Source organism: Aristolochia californica, unplaced genomic scaffold, assembly GCF_029961685.1.
Source record: "Aristolochia californica isolate CCGP_79_NKW_82.1479 unplaced genomic scaffold, dmAriCali1.0.hap1 SCAF_12, whole genome shotgun sequence".
Taxonomy (NCBI): Eukaryota; Viridiplantae; Streptophyta; class Magnoliopsida; order Piperales; family Aristolochiaceae; genus Aristolochia; species Aristolochia californica.
In genome coordinates, this window is record NW_027181793.1 from 22857865 (window position 1) to 22885188 (window position 27324).

The window sequence follows — 27324 nt, forward strand, 5'->3', positions numbered from 1 at the left end:
ATGGAGAGGTAATAGGAGAGAATAGGAAAGGGAGAGATTTTCGGTAGCACTCACCTTGGATACTTCTGATATTAATATCTCTAAAAATATAATGTAGAATCATAAATATTTTATTGTTCAATAAACTAGACTCAAAGGTCTTTAATTTGATACCTAATTTAACATAAAAAGATTCATTTTTTAATTTGTTATGTCCGCTTGATTTGCTTTATTTTGTAGTGTGACCTTTGCCAACTCCAATGAGAATATCTCCTTACATATAGATCAGATTGATATGAAATTTACTCTTTATGAATCTAGACTTTGATATATTTCATTCAAGTATAATATTAATTCATGGAATATACTTCTTTTGAGAGAAATCTGGTAGATTCCAAACTCTGCAATCTAGTTGAATTGAATATTTTTTCTTCTTTGGCCAACATGACCATCCAGTCTTTTGATATTGATATCTCCCTCTAGAAAACATATATTTCATTTGATATATAATTCCCTATATAAAGTTTTGTTTTTTATTACATAAAATTTTTGAAAGTTGAAGCTTCATGTTGTTCAAACCTCTTTTGTTGTATTACCTTTGTTACTTCAAATATCAGTCTCTTTGTAGAAAACTCTGATTGCTAAAATTATTTTTGAGTTAGAAATCGAACTCAAAGATAATTTTGTTAATAAAATTAAAATAAAAAAATTTTAGTATGGAAGTAAGAACGCCAAGGAAACAAAGAATATTGAGACCAAAAAAGAAAGAAAAAGGTAGAATACAAACCTAAATTACTATAGATCTCTGTGGGTTGACCAAATCAACTCACAAAAATTGTTATGATACCATGTTAAATTTGTGGAAAAGATAAATATTTCACTGACTTGTTATAATTTGAGTACAATGAGTATTTATTTATAATAGAGGAAACAAGTAGAATCCAATTACAACTAAACTATCTTGATCATAATTACACCTAAAATCTAACACTTAAAGATAAGACATATTATCATTAAATAATTAAACATAAATCGAAGACTAAGATAACTAAAACATATTTTAAATGTAACACTTCTTTGAGACATCCTCCCATTGAAACACATTTTAAATGTAACACTTCTTTTAGACATCAAATTTGTAGGATTTCTCCATATTAATTATTGGTCAATGAGACTTCTTTCTCTAAGAGTCATGTAAGACTCTTCTAAAACTGCTCTTCAACATTTTTTTACCTTGTCTAAAAGGGGTTAAAATTCAAATTTGACCCATTACAAATTTATTTGGATTTGACCTAGACATTGGGGGTTCGACCTGAATCCAACCAAATTTCAAGTCAAATTACATATATTTTTTTTATTTTTTTTAAATTCATGCTTGCACATTTTTCTTAAATGTTTTAATAATTTAGTATGATTTGTATTAACTGTAAAAACAAATATATTGACTTTCTATGTATACTATTGTTTTATTTTATATTGTTATTTTTAGTATAATTTCAATGGTTCAATCTTGGGTAAAGAAAATTTATGTTTTAAAAATATTGTTTGAATAAAGTAGTATAAAATCCAAATCTCACTCCAATTTGTCCTTGACTAGCTTGAACACTTGTAGAAAGTTTTGATCCATTAAAAATTCATTTGGACAATGCTTAGAAAAAATTTCAGATTACAGTCTCCTTATAACTAGGGTGCAGTGGGTTAGGTTCTTATTAGGTTTGAGTCAGGTCTACTTAAACCTGTTGCAATACAGCTTAACCTAAACCTGACCTATTTTTCAAGTGGGTATAACATGTAGATCCAGACCGATCCATTCAAATTTGGATTAACCTACTAAAAAAATACAAAAATATGATAAAATGCATGTATTGATTTAAACTAAATGATATAAATTTATAAAAAAAATAGTAGTAAATAAACAATTTAGGGTTTTCCTGCTGCATCTTCCTATCCAAGTGGTTCATCTCCCATCTCCAACCTTATTTCCATCATTTCCTGCACTTCCCCCCTCCTCCAGTTCTTTCCAACACTTTTCACTCTCAGACCTATTTAGTGTCAGCCTTCAAGGTTTTTAAGGTTATTTCTACGTCGAAACATCATTGCTTGGTTGTTGGTGACCAGATCCATGTGAGACAACGCCAAATTTCCCTTCTCTCTTCCTTGATTTCTCTTTGGTTCTTTCTCCATATCCTTTGTTTCTCTCTTCATATGTAAAATGTTGATTTTTGTTTGATTTTTATGTTTAAATCAGGAATAATTTGGTTAATATATTGATTAGTGTTATTCAATTTATTTATTAAAGTATTGTGCTTAATTAACTAGATACCAATCATGAGATAATGATAGGAAAAAAAATCTTTTGGGGAGGAACTTTAACTGTATTACTCAGTTATCTTCTAACATATTTAGTGGAACACTAACGCCTGATTCATGTTGATGAATCCAAAGATAACATCCGCGGTTTAATTTTGGGATTTTGGATTCCGTAGTATATTATGAATCATTCGGATGAAGCGAGCGAGACATGTCGTGGGCGGCTGGATTTTTTTTTTCTCTCTCCTGCTCACTTCTCCCTCTCTTCTCCCTCTCGGTCTATCCCAGCATCTCCATCGCAATATGCCGTTGTACCTTCCAGCCTCTCGACGCTGAACATTGTCTCCATCGCATCATAGCCTCCGTCACAACCCTCGTAGAGCCTCCAACACAACCCCTGTTGCAGCCCTTGCAGCGCCTCTGAAGGCCGCCTCTGTCTCAATGCTGTGAGGAAAAAGACACCGATTTAATTTTTCCTATTTAGGAAAAATTAAACCACTGGTTCTGCCTGAGTCTCAGACCGGACCCTCCCGAGTTCAATCGAGTTAATCCGGGTCAACTCGGTCTCAAAAAAATTTAACCCATTTTTATAATTAATAAAACCAATGGTTTTAAATTTAATGAAAAAATATTATTAATTAATAATACATAAAAATATATAGTGTGTTAAAGTTAGCATTTGATGATTTTTTTTGTTTAATCATTCCCTTTTATGTTAAAGTATATCATATGTTATTAATAAATTAATAACTTAATTTATTATATTCATTTATGTTATTTTTTTAAAATTATTTATAATTAATCATGTGCACAACTAATCGGCTCATGTAATTATTGTATTAATGTACAATAATTTGCAATCATTAAATAAAATAACGTCTAATTTAATTACTTAATATATTAATATATTTTAATTATACATTAAATTACTTATTCGTATAATAATCATGTTTGTTTGACCTAATTTAGGGTTTAGGTATTATGTTACTAGGGTCAAAATTTGCCACCCCTACTTATAACTTAAATGGGTCATTTCAAATAGGGTAGTTCCACATACAATTTGGCTAGAATGTCACAATTTTATGCAGTGATTTGAGGGTAAATTGATAATTATACTTTAAATATTTAATAAAAATAATAAAAATACAAATGGGCTTGAAAAGTAGGAGAGGGCTTCCCTCTAGTTTCTTTCAAATGAGATGAGAGGGGAAAGCTTTCCCTCTATTCTCTTCAATGGAGCCTCTAGAATTCATCTTCTCCGACTTTTCCAACCGTCAGTCAAGAAGAAACAATCAATAAACACGCATTCGAGTTCTCAAAGACTCGAATTTGAGAGCAATTGGCAAATCACAACAGGGAAAGTTCCAAAGAAAAGACAACAGTAATCAATTGCAGCATCATCAAATGACATCATGACAACCATGGATCCTGAAGACCTTTTCAAGTGTTCTTATAAACAAAAGAAGCCGCTTGGTGAGAGTCGTCTCTTGCGTTTGTCAGTGCTTTAAGAACATCATATCATTTTCTACATTATACGTTGAACTACGCCTCCCTTGTGCGATAAGCTCGATCTTGTAGGAGGAAAGAGACGGGGCAGGCAGCTCCCATAGAGCCACCCTTCTTCCTCTACTGAACTACAGGAGGTTTCATTCAGAATAAAATAACGAGCAGATTGAATACAAAATTTGTAGGGTTGACATAGATAAACTCAATTACTTTTCCGGTAAAATGGTTGGCCCTGTCCTGTCCGCTCCGGTTCTTTCTTATAAAGTCTGTCCAGTCCTAGGCCGAGTTTCCATTCCCTCAGGAATAACTCTGTGGCACAGCCCTGCGGAGGTTCAGTAGCATCTAGCTACAACTACTGATTTGCACAGTCAAATTTGCTGGCGTGAAAAAGGCTTCCGCACTTTCCACTGCTACGTTGTACTTGTACCATCTTCCTTTATGTCTGAGACAGACAAATACAAGTATAAAACTACCTTTTTTGCATTTATCTAATCTGAAAAATACTCGCTCTCTCATTCTCTCTCATAATATTCCCAAGCGACTCCGCGAAGCAACGGAGAAAGAAAGTTGAAGCAATTTCCTAGGAAAGAAATCTGAGAAATGAAAAAGAGGATATCTCGAAAACATCGAAATTTTCTGCCTCTATCCCCTTGGCGGTGACCTTGCCGAAACTTGGTATGTTTTCTTTTACTAATTTCTTGCGCAAAACCCTCTCGCTTTAGGGTTTTCACTACTCCATCGCTGTCAATTGGCTTCTATGATCGTCGAAGCTCCACACTGTATTCTGACTATACTGATATAATCTGCTCGATTGGTTGAAATGTAGGGAAGCTTGATATGGGTAATTCATTTGTTTCCTTTTGTTGCAAGTCAATGTTTGCCGTTAGTAATTTCTTTATCTTCTCTTTTCTTGTTTTGGAATTTTGTTTTTGAGATGCCGTTAGGCCGGTAGAGCTGCAGCTGGAATTATTCTTATATGTTATTTGTTTATTCTCTAAATTGGTCACTATGGTTTGGTCAATTCCCAAATAAGGTAGTTATTGTATTAATTTTGATTTATCATCTTAAATTTCGAGCGAGCGATGTAACCTTTCCGACCAGGTAACCATCAAACCAAGACGAACATCGATGCATGAACTGCGGCAATAGGACTGGGTTTCATCCTTTTAATTTTTGTCATTAGGAAAATTGTAACAGTCTGAAGGGATGTTGTGCTGATTCGAAACGCTTTACCTCCGACTGGTCACCGTGGTCCGGGCATCCTTGTCCGGATATATTGGTGAACGGAATAAATTTGCCCCCCTACGTTGACCACATTTAAACTTTTTGGCTGGTTTTAATATTTTCCTCCCTTTTCCCGTTTTGTGATCTCCAACTCTTGCTCAAATCTCTTTTATTTTTTTAGATTTGATTGATGGGTGGTATCCACGTAGTATTTCTAGTTAATTTGAAGTACCTTCTACTTTACATTATCTGTGTTTCTAGATTTGTTTCTTGATTGAAATTTTTTCTTAAATTTTTTATGTTACCACGAGGATGCTACTGTCGTTTACGTCATCTGTTTTTGGGTTCATATTTTATTTTTCTGAATCTTCTCAAGGAAATAGGAGGATGGTGTGGAAATTCTTGTTTTGACTGTTTGGGTTCCTATGTTGTTTTTCTCAATCTTCTCAAGGAAATAGGATGATGGTGTGGAAATTCTGGTTTTGAGTGATAGAATAGTCCTAGACAATTTAGCTTGTTTTGCAAGTTTTACTGCAAGTAGTGTTTTCAATTTAGATGCCAAATAATGTTCATTTTCTAGAAGTTTGGTTTTGTTTGACGTTATCTGCTTCTTGAAAAAGACAGTTAAAAAAAAGTGAAGCAGTTCTAATTCAGTAATAGTTTTCTTTTTTTTCAAAGCAGGTTCGCATTTGTTAAGCAAATTAAGCACAGAGTTCAGTAGCTTTTGTCTTATTGTTTATAGGAGGAGGAAATTGTTTGCCTCAGCTTGACATCTGATCTGTCATATTTATGGGGGAGAAATTCTAGATTCTAGTAAGAGCAGTTGGGAAGTTTTAAAAGGTGTCAGAATTCATTATTTCTATGCTTCTTTTTCTCTACACTCTGTTGGTGGACTTTGATGGCTGTTCCATCACTGGAACCTCAATGTGAAGAAGCCCAAACTGACAGAGATCCTTTATTGATGGAGCAGTCCAGCAATCACAATGAAGACCAAGAACATTGCGTGGATATTCGAACTAGTATTGCTTCATCTTCAGCCTCCCATAATGATCATTCTTCTGATCTTGATGTGTCAAATAATGAGCAACCATCAAGCAGCATGCAGGCCCAAATTTCTCAATCTTCCTCTTCATCATCATCAATGGCCTCCAGTACATCTAACTCTAGAAATGGACATTTTTTAAGAAGAGGTGCAGATGGCTTTGGACGCCGGAGTAGAAGCCCTTTAAACTCTGGCTTGTGGATCTCTATTGAGCTTGTTGTTACTATGTGCCAAATAATTTCATCTATTGTTGTTTTATCTTTTTCAAGACACGAGAATCCACAAGCTCCACTATTTGCGTGGGTGGTGGGTTATGCAGCTGGATGTGTTGCTACTCTCCCTCTTCTTTACTGGCGGTATGCCCATCGAAATAATCAAGGCTCTGAACAGGAATCGACAAATGGACACCAAAGCTCTTCACCAAGCAATCCCCCATCTGACTCAGGATACATTTCTATTCCAATTCCTCAGGTTCAGGAAGGAGAAGATCGTCATGCATCGGTCGGATCAGGGACTGGATTTGGAATATTCAGTGCAAGGTATCAATATGCATTTTTCAACTACTAGGCATCTAATTATATGTTGATTACTCTTTCTCTCTTTTTGTTTGCTTGCACACTCTATCCTTCACCCTCTCTCTTCTCTGTCTCACACACTCTCTTTCACCCTCTCTCTCTCTCTCTCTCTCTCTCTCTCTCTCTCTCTCTCTCTCATTTGCCCTTTCTATTTCTCACTTAGTGCAGGTTTAATTTAAATTTTAAATCATGTTGTTTAATTATAGTGTTATATCCTACTAATGGGGCATGCTTAGGTTCACGGGAACTATTTATGCAAAATGTTTGATTCGAGAGTGGCTTTTTAGGTTTTTCATTTTGAATGTTAAGCATCTGTTTTCAACTGAGTGTTGCCTTCTCAACTCAATAGAAGCTGCAACACGACGATAGAGTCTTGAAACTGAAGTGACCAATCATCAATCAAGTAGGAAATTATGGATTTACATTTGTTGTCTGCAGCTGAGGTTATGTATGCATGGTAATTGGTGCGGATGTTAAGAGTTTAACCCAATCTCTTTTTGAGTATGATGCATGTAAAAAATAAAATTGCACAAATGGAGAATGGAAACTTAGTGAGTGAAAGTGATTAAATAGTTTTCTATTATAGAACTTTATGATAAATCTGTTGCTTTTGTTAAAACAAGTTTTCTATCATTGAAGTTAATATAAGTCTGTTGCTTGCATTAATACACAAATTCATTTAAGTTGGTTCATCCATTTTTAATTTAGCCATGAAATTTAAATCTTATGGCTTATTTTTTCGTTTTCTGTTATTAAACATTAATTTTCTTAGCATTGTTTAAAAAAAACATTAATTTTATTTTCCTATAAGTCCATAGTTAATGTACGTTTCATATTTTTTTATGCTTTATAGATTTTTTAATGGTAACATAGATAATGATGATGGTATTGTTGTAGATATAATGATTTAAGTCATCTTGCAAATATCATGACTTTCTCTCTCTATGTATTTGTGTGTGTGCGTATGTGTGTATGTTTCCCATTGAAGAAAAAACTAAATGTACAAATATTTATTGGTGTACAACCTGAATTCATTAATTTATCTCTAAGTTTTGCCTTTGTAGGTGATATATTGGTATACAATGGTAATACTATAGCCAAACAAATGCTTAAACTAAAAATTATGCATGTTATAAATAATCACTTATGAATTCATTATAATAAAAATCTTTTTTCATTTGTAAGATGTTTATTGAGAATGGAGGACAAAAAAAGGTATTGAAAGACCTTATAGTGTTTTATGGGTGGTGAGTGGGAAAGGTTGCATCTTCTTGGTGTCTAAGATCCCATGCCTTGCCTCTAAAGGTAATTAAACACCTCCAATTCATTCACTTGCTGCCATGGGCAACTGTGGTTGATGACTAAGTGTCACACTGCTAGATTGAGCAAGAAAAAGCTTCTAGTCCCTGTGCGGTCTAACTTACTTTGAGTGAAAAGTAAGCTAGTCAGCTTCTCTTTTAAGAAAAAACTAAGCCAAAATTAATAGAAATGAGCCTTTCACAGAAATGGGGAACTCTAAGCACGAATTTGAAGATGTTTACCCCTTTATCCTTTATTCAAAATCTAACTAATGAGAAATTGCTACCTAAGCAAGGCAAATCTCAAATTTTTTCAAATTCAAATATTATCCCACATGCCTAAAATCCTGCAAAAATCCTATCCAAATCCATCTAGATAGCCCCCCAACTTCAAATTTCGAATTTTGAGCCCATTACCAGCCTTTTGAATGGGCCCGTGTGCATGGAACACCCTGGGCCCCGCGTATCATTCTCTTGCCACAATAATGCAGACGTCGTCATCACAGTACCTTGATGGCTGAGAAGAACATCTACCAAACAGATGTGCTCCCTCGATCGTTTTGCAAAATGCAAGTTAATTGGGCTCTTCCCAAATTTACTTGAAAATGTGTCAAATGACATAGAGTTTGCAGTCCCGTCGAAAACGCCTCCTCCGCCGCATACTCGTTCGGCACGAACACAAACGTGCCTAAGTTGGAAAACTAGTCCATTGGCTCCTCCTCGAGTTGCTTCCAATGCGCCTTCGAATCAAAGCGGATTTCTGCCAAAGTTGATGTTTTGGCACTTTGATCGCCCCTGATCATGTTTGCAATCTCCCTCAATGGAGGCAAACTCTTTGGCAAATTTTTAGGTATGAAATCCTTCTTTAAGATTTCCTCCTCTTCAACTGGCATGGATCGACCTTCAACCCATTGTTCGTCCCCTGCCAAAGAAACAAAAAGATTAGACTCTCCACCCTTAAGACCCCTCTTAAGGTGGAGGGCTGAAAACATAGTTGTTTTCCCCTTTACATAGTCTCCTACACCGGAAATTACACAAGGTCCATCTTCATCCATGATCCCTATCATTCCCATATAAGATATTGCAAAGGTCTTGCTATTACAATGAAAATCCACCACAAATATTACATTAAAATCGTCCAAAGGAGCTACAACAAAATTTAAAAATCCAACCCACTTTCCAATGACGACATGAACATGCATGGCCAACCCAAGCACAACTTTGACTTCGGAATTGATAGCCTTTATTTGACTATCTGCCCCTTCCTACCTTAAGCGTAATCATTTTGCTTCCTCCTCTGAGATGAAGTTGTGGGTTGCTTCCAAATCAACTAAGAAGACTTCATTTCTCCAATTTTATGGTTCCCTTCATCTTTTTTCTCGATTTTTAGGATTACCTTTTTTCGTGTAGTTTTTCTTCTTTTCTCCGATTTTATGGTTCCCTTCATCTTTCTCGGAAGTTCGTCTCTAAGAAGACTTCTTCTTATGGTTCTCATTGTTCCTGTTTCTACCTATAGATGTGGTGGCATTATCATCGGATTTTCTCTCAAAATCCGTCAACTTTTTTGTGGTGGCTAAAGCAGATGCAAGCGTCTTCACCTCCCGACGCCTCAACTCTTGTTCAGCCCAAGGACGAAGTCCCACAAGAAAAGAAAACAACTGATCCTCATTGGTCATGTTAGAGAACCTTAACATTAAAGAAGTGAAGGATTGAATACTCACGAATCGTCCCTTTTTGCTTCAATGCACGCAATTCTTTTCGATCTAGGTAATAAACATTTTCGGGAAAAAATTGCGCTTCAACTTGCGCTTAAAATCTTTCCTAGTGTCATCCGAGTTTTACCATCCTCGGAATCACCAACCCTTCTTCTCCACCACAAGACAACATCATCAATGAGAAACCTAGAGGCGGTACTAACCTTTACTTCCTCATCTGTGAGATTTGAAGTTTTCAAGTACTGCTCAACTTGCCATAAGAAGTTCTCGATCGCCTTTGGGTCTCGTACGCCCCTGTTTGGTTAGATTCAGGAACCTTGATCTTCATGTGTGTAGGAACCATTTTCCCATTCAAAATGGCTCGCTCGAGAATTACCATTCTCATTCGCATCTCTTCTAACTCTGTTCGCATCTTGTCAAGTTCGTTGCGACTATCTGCTTTTAGAACTGCAACTACGACATGCACATTGTCCTCTAGCCCTTGAATTGCTTCAAGGCTACGTTCACAGATGTCTACTATTTCTTGAATCTTCTCCTCCCAACTTGAGCATTGCACTCCCACCTTCTTGAGCATTGATTCAAAAGAAGTTAAGCGAGAGTCGGTTTTAGAGACTTTCAACTTACCTTTGTTTGGAGCAATTTCCAACGTCGGTTCTGAGGAAGCCATGGCTGAAGTCTCTGCTCTGATACCAACTGTCACGCCGCTAGATTAAGCAAGAAAAAGCTCCTAGTCCCTCAGTGTGCAGCCTAACTTACTTTGGGCGAAAAGTAAGCTAGTCTGCCACACTTTTAAGAAAAAACTAGGCCAAAATGAAGAGAAATGAACCTTTCACAGAAATGGGGAACTCTAAACACGAATTTGAAGATGTTTACAAGTGATTTACAATGCTCTATTTATGGGCCAAAGAGAGATAAACCCCTTATCCCTTATTCAAAATCTAACCAATGAGAAATTGCCACCTAAGCATGACAAATTCAAATAAGGCATTATCCCACATGCCTAAAATCCCTCAAAAATCCTATCTAAATCCATCTGGATAGGCCCCCAGCTTCAAATTTTGTATTTTGAGCCCATCAGCCAGACATCTGGATAGGCCCACGCACATGGGCCACCTTGCCGCACGCCTGTGATCACTAAAGTTGAAAAGCATAATAAAGCACCTAGTTTTCTTCATTTATAGTTGTTCTGTCTCTATACGTTTACGTATTATTTTGGAGAATAACTTTTCCAATGAGTGTGAGATTTCTACTAAGTATAATTTATATCAGTGGAGGACCTCAATGCATCCTCCTTATAGGCTGAAAGAGGTAGGAAATTTACAAACTTCATGACGCTGCAAATGTACCACTGTCAGAGGTAACTAAGCCTGTTGGAGAATCTTTTTTCTGAAGAATTACCTTTTAGATTCTATCCTTTGGTGACTTGTAAGTTGTCTTATGAATCTTATAATGATCTGTGTATTATTTTGAAATTTTGTGCTTTCTGATGTGATTACTGCAGAAGTTGGCCAAAATTATTCTCTTTCTTATAGGAGGAATCCAATGGTACTTGCTTATAGGGGTGGCATCGAACCGAGCTGGTTCGCGAGTGGCTCGAGCTCGGTTCGATTCGCTTTATTTCTGCTTGTTTAAGTTAACGAGCTGAGCTCGTCGCAATCAGGTTGGGGCTCTTCCACGCGGATCTTCGAGCCAGTCTCCAGTCGGATAAGTGTGACGACGCTGCCAGACTTGCCGATGACAGCGCCGACCTTGGAAACGTGGCATAGGATGCGGAAGGCAACTATAGGTGAAGGCCTTGAGCGGCGCTTGAAAGCGCCATTATCCGTCCGGGGTACGTTCTCCATCATCGTATTTTTTGGGCCTTTTGGTGAAGCTCACGCAAACTGCTCTTCCATTTCGTTCCTTGTTTGCTTCTCTTTTTTCCCTCTCTACTCTCGCACCTGTGAGGCCAAGGGGGACGAGAAGGACACCAGTCTCGGATAGTCTCCACAGCATGCTACTGCTTTTGATTTTCTTCAATCGATGTGCAAAAGGGGCCCGACGGCGACAACTTGATACGGCAGGTCCCATTGAACACGACTAATCGAATTTCTTCCTTTGAAGTTTTACCCTTATTATTTACGAAAATGCACCCGAGGGATAGGCATCTTAGGAGAGTGTCTCCCTGGCTCACATTAGCATTTTTTCTATGTGACTCTTGTTTAGAACCATTTTTCACTTAGACCTTCATGTTCGATTGCTGGACCATGAACCAATAAGATGTTACATTTGAGACGTGTCATTCTTTTGATGTAATATTAATTGTATACATAAATTATTTGATGCATTTTACTCATTTTAATCATTTTAGAAAATATGTTTTTTTACACAATTAAGTTTTATTATAAAAGAGAGCAAAATTTTAATTTTAAAAAATAAACCTAAGTAATTGATATTTTAATTCTCATAATGATTTTTTAAATAAATAGTTTAATTTAATTTTATGAAAAATATTTTTTCAAATTATTTTTAATTTAATGGAGACTTGTCCCTCTAATCTTTCTTCGTAGACAAGAAAACAATAGTTTGATTTGATTGGAGCCAATTCAAAAGGTTCACTAGTTAAAGGAGGGTTAGGTCAACTAGGTTTTAACCTTTTTAAAAAAAAAATATGTGAGTTTTGATAGAAAGAAAGGGCCAAAGGTTGAATCGATCGAACCAACTAGTCCAATCAAGGTTTTTAATTTGAGTTAGATTTGCTTAATACATATAGCAACCGGGCTAGTCCCATTAAGCTATATGAAGAAGATAAATCTGACCTATTTGTTTGTATAACTAGGTGTCATTCATCTTGTTAATGTTATCAGAGGGGACCAACCCAATGTTAATACACATATACTAATAGACTATGACCCTTAGATAATTTTAAATACTATTTATTTGACATGTATTTTATGCAAAGTTTTAAATATAGATGATAGCTCGAACTCGGTTAAAATTATTGGGCTCGAGCTCGATAACAATTTTAGGCTCGAGGCTGGGCTCGGCTCGAGCTTGAGTTCAAGTTCGAAATATTTAAATCAAGCTCGATTCAAACATAGGCAGGTTCGGACTTGGTTCGGCTCGATGCCAGCCCTACTTGCTTATCCATCTACAGAGGATTTACTGTAGTGGGGAAGCTGCCTCACCTATTGTGCATGAGAAATTTGTACTACAAATACTTGATATAGGTATAAGATCCATGTGCATTCTTGGAAAATATTTTACATTAAACTGCATGAGGACTGCTAACGTGATTTAACTTAAGAAATTGCATACCTTTATGAAACATCACACAAAGTTCATGTTGAAAATTACAGTCTCACTAGAAGAATCCAACCTGACTTTTCTAACAAAAGCTACATTACTCAGATTTTTGGCAATTTTAAAAATTAATTTTGTCAAAAATTTTAAAAATGGCATAATTTGGACATCAACACTCATCTATAGCAAACTGTTGATGACGTACCCGCTGATTGATATACAGTTTGAGCTTTTGACCTGAATGTCTATCTATGTAGACTGATGGAGAGATAAGTGAGTCATTATGTATGATAATGTTATGCACCTAGCCAATACTACCCAAAAGACCGGCCTGTTAAGAGCGGAAGACATAGGTACATAACGCAGGACCATAACATCACACCCCTCCTTCGCGGGCCAACGTCCATGGCGGCCCACTTGCAATGGCCCACTCTAGCGACGGCCCACTCCGCCAAGGTCGCCCCTCCGCACGTGCGGTGGCCTACTCCGTCAAGGTCGCCCCCTCCACATAGGTCGCCCCCTTCGCAGTCGCCCCCTCTGGGATTCGAACGCGCGATGAGAGAGCTAGCTCTGATACCAAATGTTATGCACCTAGCCAATACTACCCAAAAGACTGGCCTGTTAGGAGCGGAAGACATAGGTACATAACCCAGGACCATAACAGATAACTTGTTAAAATCAGGGTTTGCTCGCCCAAGGCAAGTCACACTGGTCACCCTGAGTTTTGAGTTGGACTTGGGGGACCTCGCCCAAAATAAAAGGGGCAAGTCTGTCCTCCTGACCTGACTGCCCCGCCTCACCTCGCCCCTATCAAATACTGAGTCGACTTGGCCGAGTTGTGGGTCAACTTTTTGGGTCAAAAAACCATGGTTAAAAGTCTGATTATGTTGTGAATTGCTTTTAATTGTTTGGTGTCTGTGAAGTTAGGTCCAAGGTCCAGTCCCAAAATGACTAGCCATCTTAGGAAACCTCTTTCCCAACTAATGAATTCAACATATTTGTTCTCACTAATCCATGTGGGACTATTTCTTAAGACTCCCCCTCACATGTAAGCCCTCTGGGCTCTTACATGTAGATAATTTGGGTGGAGGCCCTCATATTAGTACCTACTCTGATACCATGTGAAGTTCGGTCCAAGGTCTAATCCCAAAATGATTAGCCATCGTAGGAAACTTCTTTCCCAATTAATAAATTCAACATATTTGTTCTCAATAATCCACGTGGGACTATTCCTTAACAGTGTCATGGGTCAGTTCCCCATGTCAGGTGGCAGCAAGGTAGTAATTCTTGTAGTTCGTCTGCTATAACTCAATTGTGGGTAATCTTTTCCACATCTTTGTCCTTGCTTGCCTAATCAAAAGAAAAGAAAAGAAAAGACACACTTTGCCATTATGGTAAGCTCTATGTTTCACTTGACCCCTGCATCTCTTTACAACTTCAATCATGATTTCAAATTTTTTTGGGCGTATTTGGTGCCTGTTACATTACTAGGAAAGAGAAAAAAAGTGGATCCTTGTAATTGCCTGAACAATAATATGCAAATACTGTTGGTTTCTGCATTTTCTGTTAGAAGGATTCCTCTTTAATTTTTTCTCAGAATTCATTTGTTTTGCCTGTTAAGTGACATAGAGGATCATCCTGTCCTTTCCCTCACATGTATAAGAGACACTTTGCCATTATGGTAATCTCTCTTTTGCCTTCTGTGTCACAGATTCTCACTCATGGTTTTGTTTCCATACTGGATGTATGGTTTTTTTACCTATAAAAATTGAAACTTTTGGAAGCTTGTGAAGCAACATCCATGCTGGTGTATTTGGAAAAAAGAGCCATGTCCATATCTTGATGGTTGGACCTTCTTTTTAAGCGCCAATTTGTCGTTCAACAACTTCATACTAAAAAAAGTGTAAGGAAAATGGGAATATACTATTGGGATGTCTTCTGGAATAGGATGCATCTACAGAATGCTGGACGTAAGTCCTGATAGGCGTGTAACTGTGTGCTATAGACAAAAGAAAAAGAAGAAACAACTCTTTCACATTTCGTGGGGCAGAAGCCTCACTTGACGAAGAATTCAGATCAATATCATTTACTGCAATAGGTCATTATCATTATAATATCATGGGACAGAAGCCTCATACTTTCTTTTGAGCACTTATTACTTGTCCATTTCAATTGGCAGATCCTGCTTTTATGGAGCAGCATTGTCACTTTGTGTTTTTTTTTTCCCCCTTCTGTGTGGACAATGATTTAGGGTGACAAACCTGTGATGGAATCAAACCCCAACTTGTGAAAGAATAAAAATTGCATGATTATCAATCATCTTCACAACTTGTGTGGCCTTGCAACTTGTATAGTTTGTCTGTGCTTTAATGTTCAAAGTTGTCATGTTGTTGGCAGGCTGAATGTCCTAGTGGACCACTTTAAAATGGCTCTGGATTGCTTCTTTGCTGTTTGGTTTGTGGTTGGCAATGTATGGATCTTTGGTGGCCATTCTTCTGCTTCTGAGGCTCCAAACTTGTACAGGTGCCAAGTTGAGTTTTCTGTATTCTCTGATCATTTTTCATAACATCTTGGCTTGAACACTGGATTTCTTGTTTGTCACTTGCAGGTTATGTATTGTGTTTCTTACATTCAGCTGTATTGGGTATGCTATGCCATTTATTTTATGTGCAACCATCTGCTGCTGCTTGCCATGTATCATATCTATTTTAGGTTTCCGGGAAGATCTGGGGCATGGCAGAGGTGCTACTCCTGAATCAATTAATGCACTTCCAACCTTGAAGTTCAGGTTGAAGAAAAGTAAAAATAGAGAAGGGAGTGAAATTGATGCAGAAGGTGTTGGGGAGGGTGGGGTCTTGGCAGCTGGGACTGACAAGGAGCGGATTATCTCAGCAGAAGATGCTGTAAGTTTCATTGCATCTTAGTAGTTTGTCTAAAGTGCTTCTACCAGTTTCTGAAGTAAGCTAGGATGAAATTTTTTGGTAGGTTTGACATATTCAACATAATGCCGTTTTACTATCACCATGGCTGTTCCTCAGTGATTTGAGTGCCAACCGTGCAACAGAGCTAGCAAAATGTTGAGATCAAAATGCAGGACTTGTCTAGCTGACCTTAATATACTTGGGGAATGATTTGATTATATTGATTATAGAATAATTCCAATTTCTCAGATGGGCCAGTTTAGATCCCTAATCCAAATTGGTTGCTTGATCATTATATATTATTTAATTAGGACCATGAAAGAGAGGGATATTCTGTAAAAAATTAGGATATTGCATGAAAGTTGAACTTTCTTTTCTCAAGTAAGGTCAATGGTGTTTTTATCCAATTTCGTATAGACTGGTGCATTTGCACAACATGTGCTTCTGGATATTGGGTGTGGCTCAATATGAGATGGGTTTGTGTTGTACTTGTTAAGATTGAGTTGAATTTCATCCCAAAATGACCGGACATTTGGGAGGTTTATTGTTTAAGCTTATATACCAATGATCCTCAGGCAAGATAGGAATAGACAGATGTGTCTGCAATGAGGACAGGTACTAATGGGGCATAAACAGACGAGATCCGGCTGAAGCCTAGTTTTGATACCCATGATAAGTTTGAGCCTGTATCCATCCTAAAAGTATTAGCAACTTAGGAAGCATATCTCTGAACCTTACAAATCAATAATTTTTTTTGGCAATTACCTAAGTGGGACTATTCCCACTGACAGTACTTCTTGAGGAACTCATTCATAGGTCATATGTTTCTTTTGCTGTTTTTTCTGTCGTTTCTACTTAAATCTCTGATTTACAATGTTATATTGTCGTAGTTGCCGTGAACCAGTGCATCACTAGAACTTAGTTTCTCTTGTACCTGGTCTTTTTGTACCAACTTTGCATTTTTTCAACGTACTTTTGGGTTTAAAATACATGCTTAATTTGGTGCAGGTATGCAGTATCTGCTTGGCAAAATATGGAGACAATGAGGAGCTTCGGGAACTGCCTTGCGTGCATTTTTTCCATGTTGAGTGTGTGGATAAATGGCTCAAGATAAATGCCTCATGCCCTCTGTGCAAGCGTGAGGTTGGTGAATGTGTCATTTCAACTTCTGGAACAAATTCGGGACGGCGGCAAGGTGACAGGAGGGTGGGGAATGGACCCACAGATGGTGTTCTAGCTACTGCCGTGTTCTAATTGGAAAATATGGTTTGGAAGAAGCTGGTTTTGGCATCTTCTCATGGTATTTGTGGGATGGAGGAGGTAAAACTGTGTACAGTTCATTCAACGGAAGCATGTGGAAATTCAGTTTCCTGTATATAAAAGTGCCTCCAAAAAGAAATTAGAGGAAAAATCCAAAGTCCAAATGGTCGATCCTTACACATGGTTTTGAATTACTGTTTATCAGGATCAACGACTTAAAATCGTGATGGAGAAAATAATAGCTCAAGTAGATAAAAGAGAACTGTGTTGTAATGGATCTGTGTACTCTTTTCTGGGTGGGCGGAGAAGTGGAAGAAAGCATGACCCATCACAGCTAGGCTCGAAGGCCAGACGAGGTGTATCATATGTTTTCCGAATTGAAGGTGAAGGTGTTAATCATCTCCATTTGGTTGTTTTCTTGACTACAGCCTGTTTGCGTTTTTTTTTTTTTTGATTTCTTGTACAGAGGACATTTTAACTTCTTGTTTATTTCATCTGATATTCGACTTCGTGGTCGGTAAATTAGGAGTCAGAAATGTTCGTCTGTTTAAATTCTTTTTTATTGCGAGAATTTGTCGATTTCAATTTCAAAAATTATTATTATTATTTATTATATAATAAATTTAATTTCAAAAAACATAAATTCTTTTTATTATATTATAAAATTAATTCAATTTAAAAAATATATAAATTTAATTAAATCTATGATATAAATGTTTTGTTTTATGTATCTTATAACATATGTGATATATTTGTATAAATATTAGCGTTTCATAATAAATAATTTATTTATTTTAGTGTATAAACAAACACATTAATTTTTATTTTTTTATTTTATCAATAGAGGCTATGAAAAATATGCTAGGATTTTTAATTATCATTATTATTATTATTTAATAAAAAAATAGGGCTTGAGATTTTCATAACAAAATGAGAGAAATAGTTTTTCTTAACCTGCAAAAATAATATCTTAACATATTTACGTCAACAAGTTTTAGTTGCGAACAAGATTACCGACTTCAAATTCATTGAAATATTATTATTTTTTCACTACTTTTAATTAATAGGTTTATGCATTGTTAGTGTTTTTTTTTTGGGAAACATTAAGAAAATATTCTTAGTAGAAATACATTTTCAGGGACTATTAGTGCCTTATGTTTCCTGAAAATATTTTTCTAGTTGAAAATTTTTATCAAGAAAATCATCTAATTTTTTTAGTAAAATTTTCTAATTAAGATGGGCTGGAAAATTATATGAAATTTGTTTTGAATAAATATTTAACAATTAACGGTGTAATGCTGAAATTATGACAATTTGTATTTGATATTTTATTTTACTGAAAATTTGTATAAAATTGATTATTAATTTTTATTTATATTATTTTAAAAAAAAATTAATTTTTTTTATATAAGGCACTAATAGGATTTTATCTAAAGTTTTATTGGAAATGTGTACGAAAAAACATTTCTAGATTTTTTTGGGACATAAATTTTTATCCAGTAGCAGCATTGCTTTTCAACTAGTAGAAATAACATCTGAATCTGCCTGCCATTCGATCTTCCTCCTTGACTACGCGAGTATGCATGCAGCCAGCAGTGCAATCACCCCAACAGCACCGGTTAATGCAGTCCTCAACGTGGCTCCGTCGCTGCTGGCCGGAGTTTCTTTCTTGTCCGGAGCAGGGACGGACCCCGAACCTGAGCCCGAGCTGGAGCTAGGCGAAGAACCGGAACTTGGGGAAGGTTGGCTTGTTGGATCCGTACCAGCTTCCGCGAAGATCTTGGCGTCTGGGGAATCTGGAGGGAGCTTTAAGATCGCTGATCAAAGCAAAATTAAACGATAGAACACAGAAAGAGAGAAGTCAGTACAAGGACAAAGAAACGATTACTGTGATGTGACGAAGGGAAAAAAGATAAAAGAAAATTAATTCAATTTCAAAAGCACTGGCCGGCATCTTAAGGGCGAGGGTGGTGTTGACGGGAAGCGCCATGGCAGGATCCGTGCTCTCTTTGATGAGGACGCAGAGGCACTTGGGTTTAGCGCCCCTCAATTTTACAGTGTCGTTGCAGCATTGCTTTGTGGGCTTGCTCGCGCTCCCGCTCACGTAAGGGATGCAAGACGCCATGTTTCCCAGCTGGTCCGCGCATTCCTTCTCGTCGTCCTCCATGCTTCCACTCGCGCCCACAAACAGAACAAGGAAAAACAGAGAAAACAATCTCGTTTTCCCCATCTTCCTCGCCCTGCCAGTGCTTTCCCTTCTTTCTATATATATATATAAGCATAGTCCTTCTTCCCCATCACCCCAAATCTGCAGAGATGTATTTATGGAGCCTGGACGCATCATTGCTTCGTAGCATCCAATTCATGAGATCTAACTAAAACAGGAGCTTAGATGAAGATCAACTTGGTGCAATTTAAGCTCGTAGAAGCAGTAATCAATGGCAGTTGAATATCTGGGCAGCTTTGAGAAATGTAAGCTCTTCTCTCAACAGAAATTAATTCCGGTCATCTTCTTCCTTATCTTCCGATCGAGATAACGAGGCAGGGATTCCACGGAGTCAGGAGTGGCCTCTGGCTACCAGCTACCTTCTTCGACCCTGAAACCAACATATATCAGTTTTAGAAAAATTGGATCCAATGAATCAGTTGAAATGAGTTCAACTGGATCTCTTTTTAGCTATTGATAGCTTGTTTCAAAAAAAATCTAAAATTGCTAGAGGGAGACAAGCCTCATAACAACAATTGATGTGTTCAATTACTCCATAGACAGCTTGTTGTAGAGGGAAAAATTAGTGAATTCCTTGTTTTAATACAAAAAAAAGGTTGAAATTAGTGTCACAATTCCAAAAATATATATTATTAAAAAACTCAGCTATAAAACCCAGACCAAACTGATGGATTGAACCGAGTGTCACAATGCAGCTGAGGAAGACGACGCGCGTCGTGAGGAAGATGAAGTTTAATTTTCCTAAGTTAGAAAAAATTAAACCAACGTCATAAAAATTTATATTTTTTATTTATAAATAATTTTTTATTTATTCAATATATTCATTTTATAATTAATGTATTAAATTAGTGATTTAATAGTCATAATTAAAATATTTTTAAAATAAATATTTGATAAATTGTTTTGGTTTAATTATCCCATTGCTATAATTAATTAAACCAATGGTTTTAAATTTTGTGACAATATAATATTTATTAATAATACATAAAAATATATATTATGTTATGATAAATATATATATATATATATATATATTTGTATTAAATTAGTGGTTTTTAATTTTAAAATATATCTTATGTTATTAAAAAATAATTTATTTATTTATTATATTTTCTTATGTTATTTTTTACTTTTGTTTATTTATTTTTAATAATTTATTATAGTCACACGTAATTATTGTATTAATTTATAATAAACTATAATCATTAAGTAATATAATATAGTTTTCTATTAATTAGAATATTAATATATTTTAATACTACACGTTAAATCACTTATAAAGTGTAGTAACCATGTTTATTTTGGTTAATTATTTATTTAAGTATATTATAAAAGGTTATTCATTCTCTTGTTTATATCATACTTTTCATTTGGGGGCACTAACACTGGAATTTGTTTTCCGTATATTTGAACTTGTCTACACTAACACGTAAAGATGAGTTGAAATTGAATCAATTCATCTGAATTGAATTCTTCACTTAATTTCAAATTCATTATGGACTAACACCCCCCTTAGTCACCCGACTCAACTCAAGGAGGAAGAAGAAGTGACAATGCCACCCTTGGGGTGCTCTCATGGATGCAGAATAATCTACTAATAATAGGAAGGTAGTTAATGTTGGAATAATAGGAAAAAGTCAAGGTCCATGTTTTGGTTTGTGCCGTTCAATTTATACTCCCTCCCTCCATTTTTGCAGGACTCCTCTCTGGTCCACAACTTCCGGTTTCCCCTCCCTTTAAATTCCCTCTCGTTCAAGTTTTCCATGAGCCTCGTTGGTGAGATCACACCCTCTCCCATCAACGAGCACTCCTCTCAGAATCCCTCGAAGGAACCGTATTTCGAGTGAAGGAAATGGCCTCTTCTTCCTCTATGCTTTTCTTGTCCTTCTTCCTGCTCCTTTCTTCCTCGGCTTTTGCTTTCAATATCACTAAGATACTTGAAGACCACCCCGACTTCTCCACCTTCAACAGCCTCCTCACCCAGTCGAAGTTAGCTGCTGAGATCAACAGCCGCTCAACCATCACCGTTCTTGCATTGGATAATGGTGCCGCTGGCGCTCTCTCCGGCAAGCCGGAAGATGAGCTCAAAAGGGTCTTGAGCGTTCACGTCGTGCTCGACTACTACGATGAGAAGAAGCTTGCTGAGCTATCGAAGAAGTCTACTCTCCTCACCACCCTCTTCCAGAGTTCTGGTTCTGCCGTCAACCAACAGGGTTTCCTCAACATTACCAAGGACAAGTCCGGGGAGGTCCGCGTCGGCTCCGCCGTCCCCGGCTCTGGTTTGACCGCCACCATTGTGAAAGAAGTTAACACTCAACCTTTCAATATCTCGGTTCTGCAAGTCAGCGGCGTTATCTTTCCCACCGGGATCGAGAACGTGAACAGCACCGCCAACCCACCCCCACCCAAGGCATCTCCTCCTGCCGCCTCCCCCAAAGCCGATGCAGACACTCCCGTCTCCGCCCCTTCGTCGTCAAAAAGAAAGACCCCTGCTTCTGCCCCTGATGCCGCCGATGCTCCATCTAATGAAGACGTTGCAGTGGAGGCTCCCAGTCCAGGCGTCGGTCCATCTGCTGCAGAGGCCCCTGGATCCGATGCTGGTAGCAGTGACGCCAGCTCTCCCGGCCCCTCATCAGACGACGCCGATTCGTCTGCCTCCCGTGCAGTAGTATCGTTCGTGGGTGTAATCATCGGGGTCATGTGCATGGTTGTCGTGTAGGTTTAAGCAAATTCCGCAAATAAGCAGGATGGATTCAATATATGTCACAAAATAAATTTATCAAATTTGAGCTAACAACATGTGAAATTACGAGTTATAAAACTCAGATCAGGACCAAGATCAACCATCTTATCCCTTGTTCAAGTAAAACAAAGCAAAAAAAAAATTAAAAAAAATAAAAAATGATCGATCTAACCCTTCCAAGTTAACAAATCAAGTCGTTTCCGCTACCTAATCTTGACCTAATCACCATCCTTGTAATCCCATCCCCGCCTTGTTCTCGTAAACCCTATTGAAACCCAACTTAAAATCGATCCACCCCTTAAAACTAGACTAGTCGTAATCCTATTTTATATCTTTGTCTCGTCTGTGAGGGTTCAGATTGGATTTAGAAAAATCTCTCACCCCATAACCTAATTGGGTCGGGTTTTTATAGTATTGGTATAAAATTAGTAGACCTTAAAAATTTAGTCTTTAAATTAGTAAATTTAGCACACCTTATTTTTAATTTAACTATTAAAATTAAATGGTTTGAAAATTATTTTATATTTATTTATGTAAAAATGACCATATTAAAATACTCTAAAGCTTATGTATAGAAGAACTTTATCAAAGAGTTCAGGTTCGATAGTTTGGCTTCGCCCGAGTCCCCGACTGCCCATCATCAACGAACGAGCGCAGGGCAAGCGCCCCTCTATAAAGGACCTATCAATCCCGAAGATCCCCACCTGTTCTTTCTTCCACGTTCATTGCGCTTGTCGTTCTTCCCTTGCGCGTATTACCAGTCACCTCGCGCCTCTCGTTTGTGTTTATTTGCTAATGCCATCCATTTTTGCATACTCAGAAGTCATCTTAGGTAATCTCTCTCTCTCTCTCTCTCTCTACCCACAAATTTGGGCATGAGCAACTAGTTTTGTTTCTGAGCTTACGTCTTGCGACAGGGAAGTTGGAATTTTTTTATTGGTCCAAGCGTTCGTTAAAATGTCTCAGTATATGCCGTTAATTATTGGTAACATTTCACATTTACTAGTATAAGCTTCCCGAGTTTTTTTCTTTTTTTTTTCATTGCATACTCAGAATTTCGTTGCTCTGCTTTTATTTAACTGGTTGCTATACCGTACACTCAATTGACCATACGAGAATGCAGTTTTATTTGGTCTCGTTGCACAATGCATTTTCTATTCTCGTACCTTCACAAATCTGAAAAAACTGTGTAAGCATCAGAGTTGAATTTTATGGTAAAGCCACAGGAGGTTTTGTTACATAATATGAAAAAACTCTAATGACAACAACTAGCTTAAGGCTTATTTTGCTTGAAACGCTCATGACATAGGTAGACGGCCCTGCAATTTACATTTCTTATTTTGTTGTACTGTAGTACCAAATCCTATTGAGATTATATGCTCTAACCAAACCTATGAAATGAATGAAGTGATCCTACTCCTTGTATGTGGAGAGATACACTAAATTGTTTGCTTTGTTTGACTGCTTTTAGATTAAATCTGAAAATCTCATAGCAGTTGGATCCTTTTTCCTTTATTTTTGCTGGTTTTATGTTGAAGCAAAAAGGTAGCAGAATGCATGGATTTTTTGGTACCTTGGTGGTTAGTATTTTAACACCATTGAGATCCTTTAATAAACTCTACTATTTTATTGCCAGTTAATACACAAGTAACAAAGTTTTATGAGTCAAAATTGTAGAGCATTTCTAGTGTTAAATACTAACCAAAGAGTTCTGTACTGTGGAAGCGTTAATCTTATGAATCCACTAGAAAGTAACGATTATCCGTACTCCTTTGGATATTGATAACTGTAGACACCTTTTAGATTTCAAACTTTTATCACACTCACACCCATGCCCTCTGTATCTATTGGAACGAAACAAAAATACCTTTAGAAAAGTCATTGTTTATTATATCATGTAGGTCAAGGCCAAACCAGTTACCATGTGACTAATTATTTTAGATGGTTACCATCTAATACGTTGCTCCTTCAAACAGTGGCCCAACTTTCTAATTTGAGAGTGCACATTTAATTTGAGATCCATTAATGATTACACCTTAAAAATGTGAAGTGCAGCATTACATGAGCATTCACAAATTGAAAATGGGACAACTGCTTTAAGGTAGTATGTATTGGATGCATCCCACATAAGATATGTGGTTCCATGTTACTAGTGGTTTCATTGGCCCACAAGATGTAAGTGAAATAAGGACCTTTTAGTGAGGATATGTTTTCTCTTTTTTTTACATTATAAAAGAGGATGAGGGGTTGAGCATCGTGAAATTTCAGCACCGGTGGTTTATGTGACTTATCTATATTTAGAATGGCGGGTGTAGTTTCATCATTTTTTGAGGTGAATACAATTAACTTATTTTGGAAAAAGCAGAGTTGTCCGAATTTATCCAGCAAATGATTCTCAATAGTGCAAGTCTTTTGTGGCTAACTGCTCCTAATAGACACTCTTTGTCCTGTAGATGATGGGTGCACCTCAGCAATGGGGATTTGTAGCTAGACTAGAATGATATGCTACGGGGCATACACTGTTACCAGGCTCTTTCATCAAGAGCAGTTCATGCTACAGTTTCACCAATTTCATAATTACAGGTATCTGAGCAGGTTGTACCGTGTTCTTGGTGGCCAGTGGGAGAAGATGGCCAAAATTAGGCGTGTCTCTTTGTTCACTCTTTATGCAGTCTATGCCCTTTAGATCCTTGCAAGAGGTTGAGGAGCTTCTTGCGTAATCTGTCCTTCCTGTTGCTTTTGCCATGGCCAGTTTTGTGGGTCGCCACAGTCTTCACAAACTCCGGACTATCCACTTTGTTATCTCCCGTAGCAAAGCCACTTCTGCGCAGTATGTTGCTTCTCGAGCACGGGACCCTACCTTTGAGAAACTCATGGGTCAATACAAGAATCTCATCAAATTTTTCTCCATACAGGACCTAATCCTTGCATCTCCAAATCTTTCTGTGCCACTCCCATACCTCTCCCGCCTTTCCCAGACTCTCCATCTCAACCGTGGGGCTGCATCTTTCATCCAAAAATACCCTCATATTTTTGAGATTTCGTGTGACCAAGTGAGCTTCAAGCCCATTGTCAAACTCACCCAAAGCGCCTTTCAAATTTCACATGAAGAATCATTGGCTGCTGCTGCGATGATCCCAGAAACTGTCAGCCGACTCATCTGCCTCTTATCAATGTCATCATCCAAATGCTTGCCTCTTCGCACTATCTTCAGAATATGGAGAGAGTTAGGCCTGCCTGATGACTTTGAAGATTCGGTGATTTTGCAAAATAAGGAGATTTTCACTCTTTGTGATAACCCCCACGTGCGCAACACTCACATTTTAAAGTTGGTTCCACAAAGCTCAGTTTTTAAGCCTGTTGTAGAGAACTGGAGGCAGAAGGAGATTAGCAAGGAGAATGTGAACGTTGAGGCATCAGAAATTCAATTTGGATTCAAGCATAACCACCCTCCAGGGATGAAACTGAGTAAGGATTATAGGGCTTGGCTCAGAAAATGGCAGAAATTGCCATATGTAGGGCCTTATGAATCCAATGGGAGAGTGAAGAAGACAAAGAATGGGATGAAAAGACTGGAGAAGCGAGCAGTGGGAATTGTTCATGAGTTTCTGAGTTTAATGGTGGAGAAGATGGTGGAGGTAGAGAAGATAAGCCATTTCAAGAAGTGGTTTGAGATTGATGTGAACATCAGGGATCTTTTCTTGGATCATCCTGGCATCTTTTACCTATCTACGAAGGGGAAGAGGCACACTGTTTTTCTGAGGGAAGCATATGATAGAGGATGTTTGATCGAACCAAATTCAATATATGATGCAAGAAGGAAGCTTCTGCACCTAATTTCTTTGGGACGAAGAGGTCTTTCAATGAATAATATGGAGTTGGGAAGTGCAAGAAAAACAGAGGATGAGGATGATGAAGAGGAAGAATCACAGGAAGATGATGAAGATCAGGAATCACATGTAGAGGACAATCTTTGATGTTTGAATAATGATTGAATGAAGATTGCTGATAAAGCTTACTTTTATCTGCTTTTTGTTCCTCAAACAACTGTCTATTGCAAAATTTCTCCCATTTTCATCTCATAGTTGGTTTTCTAATGAGGTATGTTCTCCTTTATCACTTCTATGGGGAAAAACCAAGAGATCTATCTGTTTCATCATTCAGTCGGCTAGTCTAATTCAGTGTTAATGCAGGATTTTATCATTTAGACTTGCTTGTGACTTCAATGTGGAGGAGACTACTTTTCGGCAGCTTTTGGATTCAATTGTGGTAAATGCTGGTGCAATACCAATTTATGGTTATGAAGTATTCTTTTACTTGGGTGATCAAGATGCTAGGACCAAAAAGGTGTCACAAGGTTGTGATGGTGGTGATGATGATGACTTTTGGATGTTTTGATGAACGGTTTTGTATAATCTGGTTAGTGCAGGGGGGAATAGCAGTGGAGGAAATTGGAATTTGATATATTTATACGACTGCAGACGGTGAAGAATGAAGTTGGCTGGTGAATTTCATCCGGAAATGCAAAATGTGTACATTTTCCTAACGCTTAAACCTTATTTCCAGTTCGTGGCTATGCCGATTTCATTACAGAATGTTCAGGATGGATTGTGGAAGAAATATCAGAGAGAAGATTGTCATCCATTTGATTACTATGGGCAGAAATTATATCTTAGATCATGAAAGCCTCGATGATGGTAGTTAGTTTGCATTTGTTTTTTTTTAATTTGCTAAGTTAATACTAACACATCTGATTCGATTCCAACAAAAATGGCATTGAGACACTTTTTATTTCCTGACAAAGTGAATCCATGGAAAAGCTCCAGAATAAACTGATCCTTGATTACTCGTTTTTTCTGTTCAAAACTTTTTTTCCAATTGCATTCTTTATTTATTTTGGAAAGAAAAGGCAGCCTTTGTATTCAAAAATGTGCCCACAAACACGGCAATGCTAAAGCAGGTGTAGACCATTAAAGGATTTGTTTTCCTCTTTCCACTTGCCTTTGTATGATGCTATATGCCTTATCCCACTCGATTTGTTGCTTCTGGGCATCCCGTCCGAATCAGTAAAAGGCATTTCTTTGTTTGTGAACTGCTGATTCAATGCATGGAACCCCTTCATAGAGCTGAGAGTTTTTGGTCCAAATGCCTAAATGGGTATCTGTCCGCCTAGCTTATTTGTTAGCTTATATTTCATAGAAAAGCATTTTTACTGCAAAATTAGGGGAAATATGGAACAAAA

General features: G+C 37.3%; 4 protein-coding genes across 9 annotated transcripts; 3 read left to right on the forward strand and 1 right to left on the reverse strand.

Moving 5' to 3' along the window:
- The first annotated feature begins 4110 nt into the window (after window positions 1-4110).
- Window positions 4111-17639, forward strand: LOC137946406 (E3 ubiquitin-protein ligase At1g63170-like). Of its 4 annotated transcripts, XR_011111073.1 has the most exons (6): window positions 4111-4470; window positions 5701-6600; window positions 15329-15454; window positions 15540-15834; window positions 16861-17172; window positions 17318-17639. XR_011111073.1 is itself a non-coding variant. In XM_068792684.1 (5 exons), exons 2-5 carry the CDS (start codon window positions 5918-5920, stop codon window positions 17104-17106), a joined length of 1350 nt encoding a protein of 449 aa, XP_068648785.1. In that variant the 5' UTR covers window positions 4111-4470; window positions 5698-5917; the 3' UTR covers window positions 17107-17639. The 4 variants fall into 4 exon arrangements, 3 of the variants coding, with proteins under 3 accessions (XP_068648785.1, XP_068648784.1, XP_068648786.1); XM_068792684.1 differs by having other exon boundaries at window positions 5698-6600; window positions 16861-17639; XM_068792683.1 differs by having other exon boundaries at window positions 16861-17639.
- A 1042-nt stretch (window positions 17640-18681) lies between these two features.
- On the reverse strand, window positions 18682-19279 carry LOC137946732 (non-specific lipid transfer protein GPI-anchored 14-like). The gene is made up of 2 exons (XM_068793044.1): window positions 19057-19279; window positions 18682-18929 (listed from the first exon to the last, which is right to left on the reverse strand). Exons 1-2 carry the CDS (start codon window positions 19277-19279, stop codon window positions 18682-18684), a joined length of 471 nt encoding a protein of 156 aa, XP_068649145.1.
- Window positions 19280-21191: 1912 nt separating this feature from the next.
- On the forward strand, window positions 21192-22058 carry LOC137946733 (fasciclin-like arabinogalactan protein 14). Its single transcript, XM_068793045.1, has one exon. It carries the CDS (start codon window positions 21192-21194, stop codon window positions 22056-22058), a length of 867 nt encoding a protein of 288 aa, XP_068649146.1.
- Window positions 22059-22712: 654 nt separating this feature from the next.
- Window positions 22713-26774, forward strand: LOC137945219 (protein ROOT PRIMORDIUM DEFECTIVE 1). 3 transcript variants are annotated; one of them, XR_011110969.1, is made up of 3 exons: window positions 22713-22914; window positions 24536-26183; window positions 26276-26774. XR_011110969.1 is itself a non-coding variant. In XM_068790995.1 (2 exons), the coding sequence occupies exon 2, from the start codon at window positions 24827-24829 to the stop codon at window positions 26057-26059; it is 1233 nt and encodes a 410-aa protein (XP_068647096.1). In that variant the 5' UTR covers window positions 22713-22914; window positions 24536-24826; the 3' UTR covers window positions 26060-26252. The 3 variants fall into 3 exon arrangements, 1 of the variants encoding a protein (XP_068647096.1); XR_011110970.1 differs by having other exon boundaries at window positions 24666-26183; XM_068790995.1 differs by lacking the exon at window positions 26276-26774 and having other exon boundaries at window positions 24536-26252.
- Window positions 26775-27324: the final 550 nt, after the last annotated feature.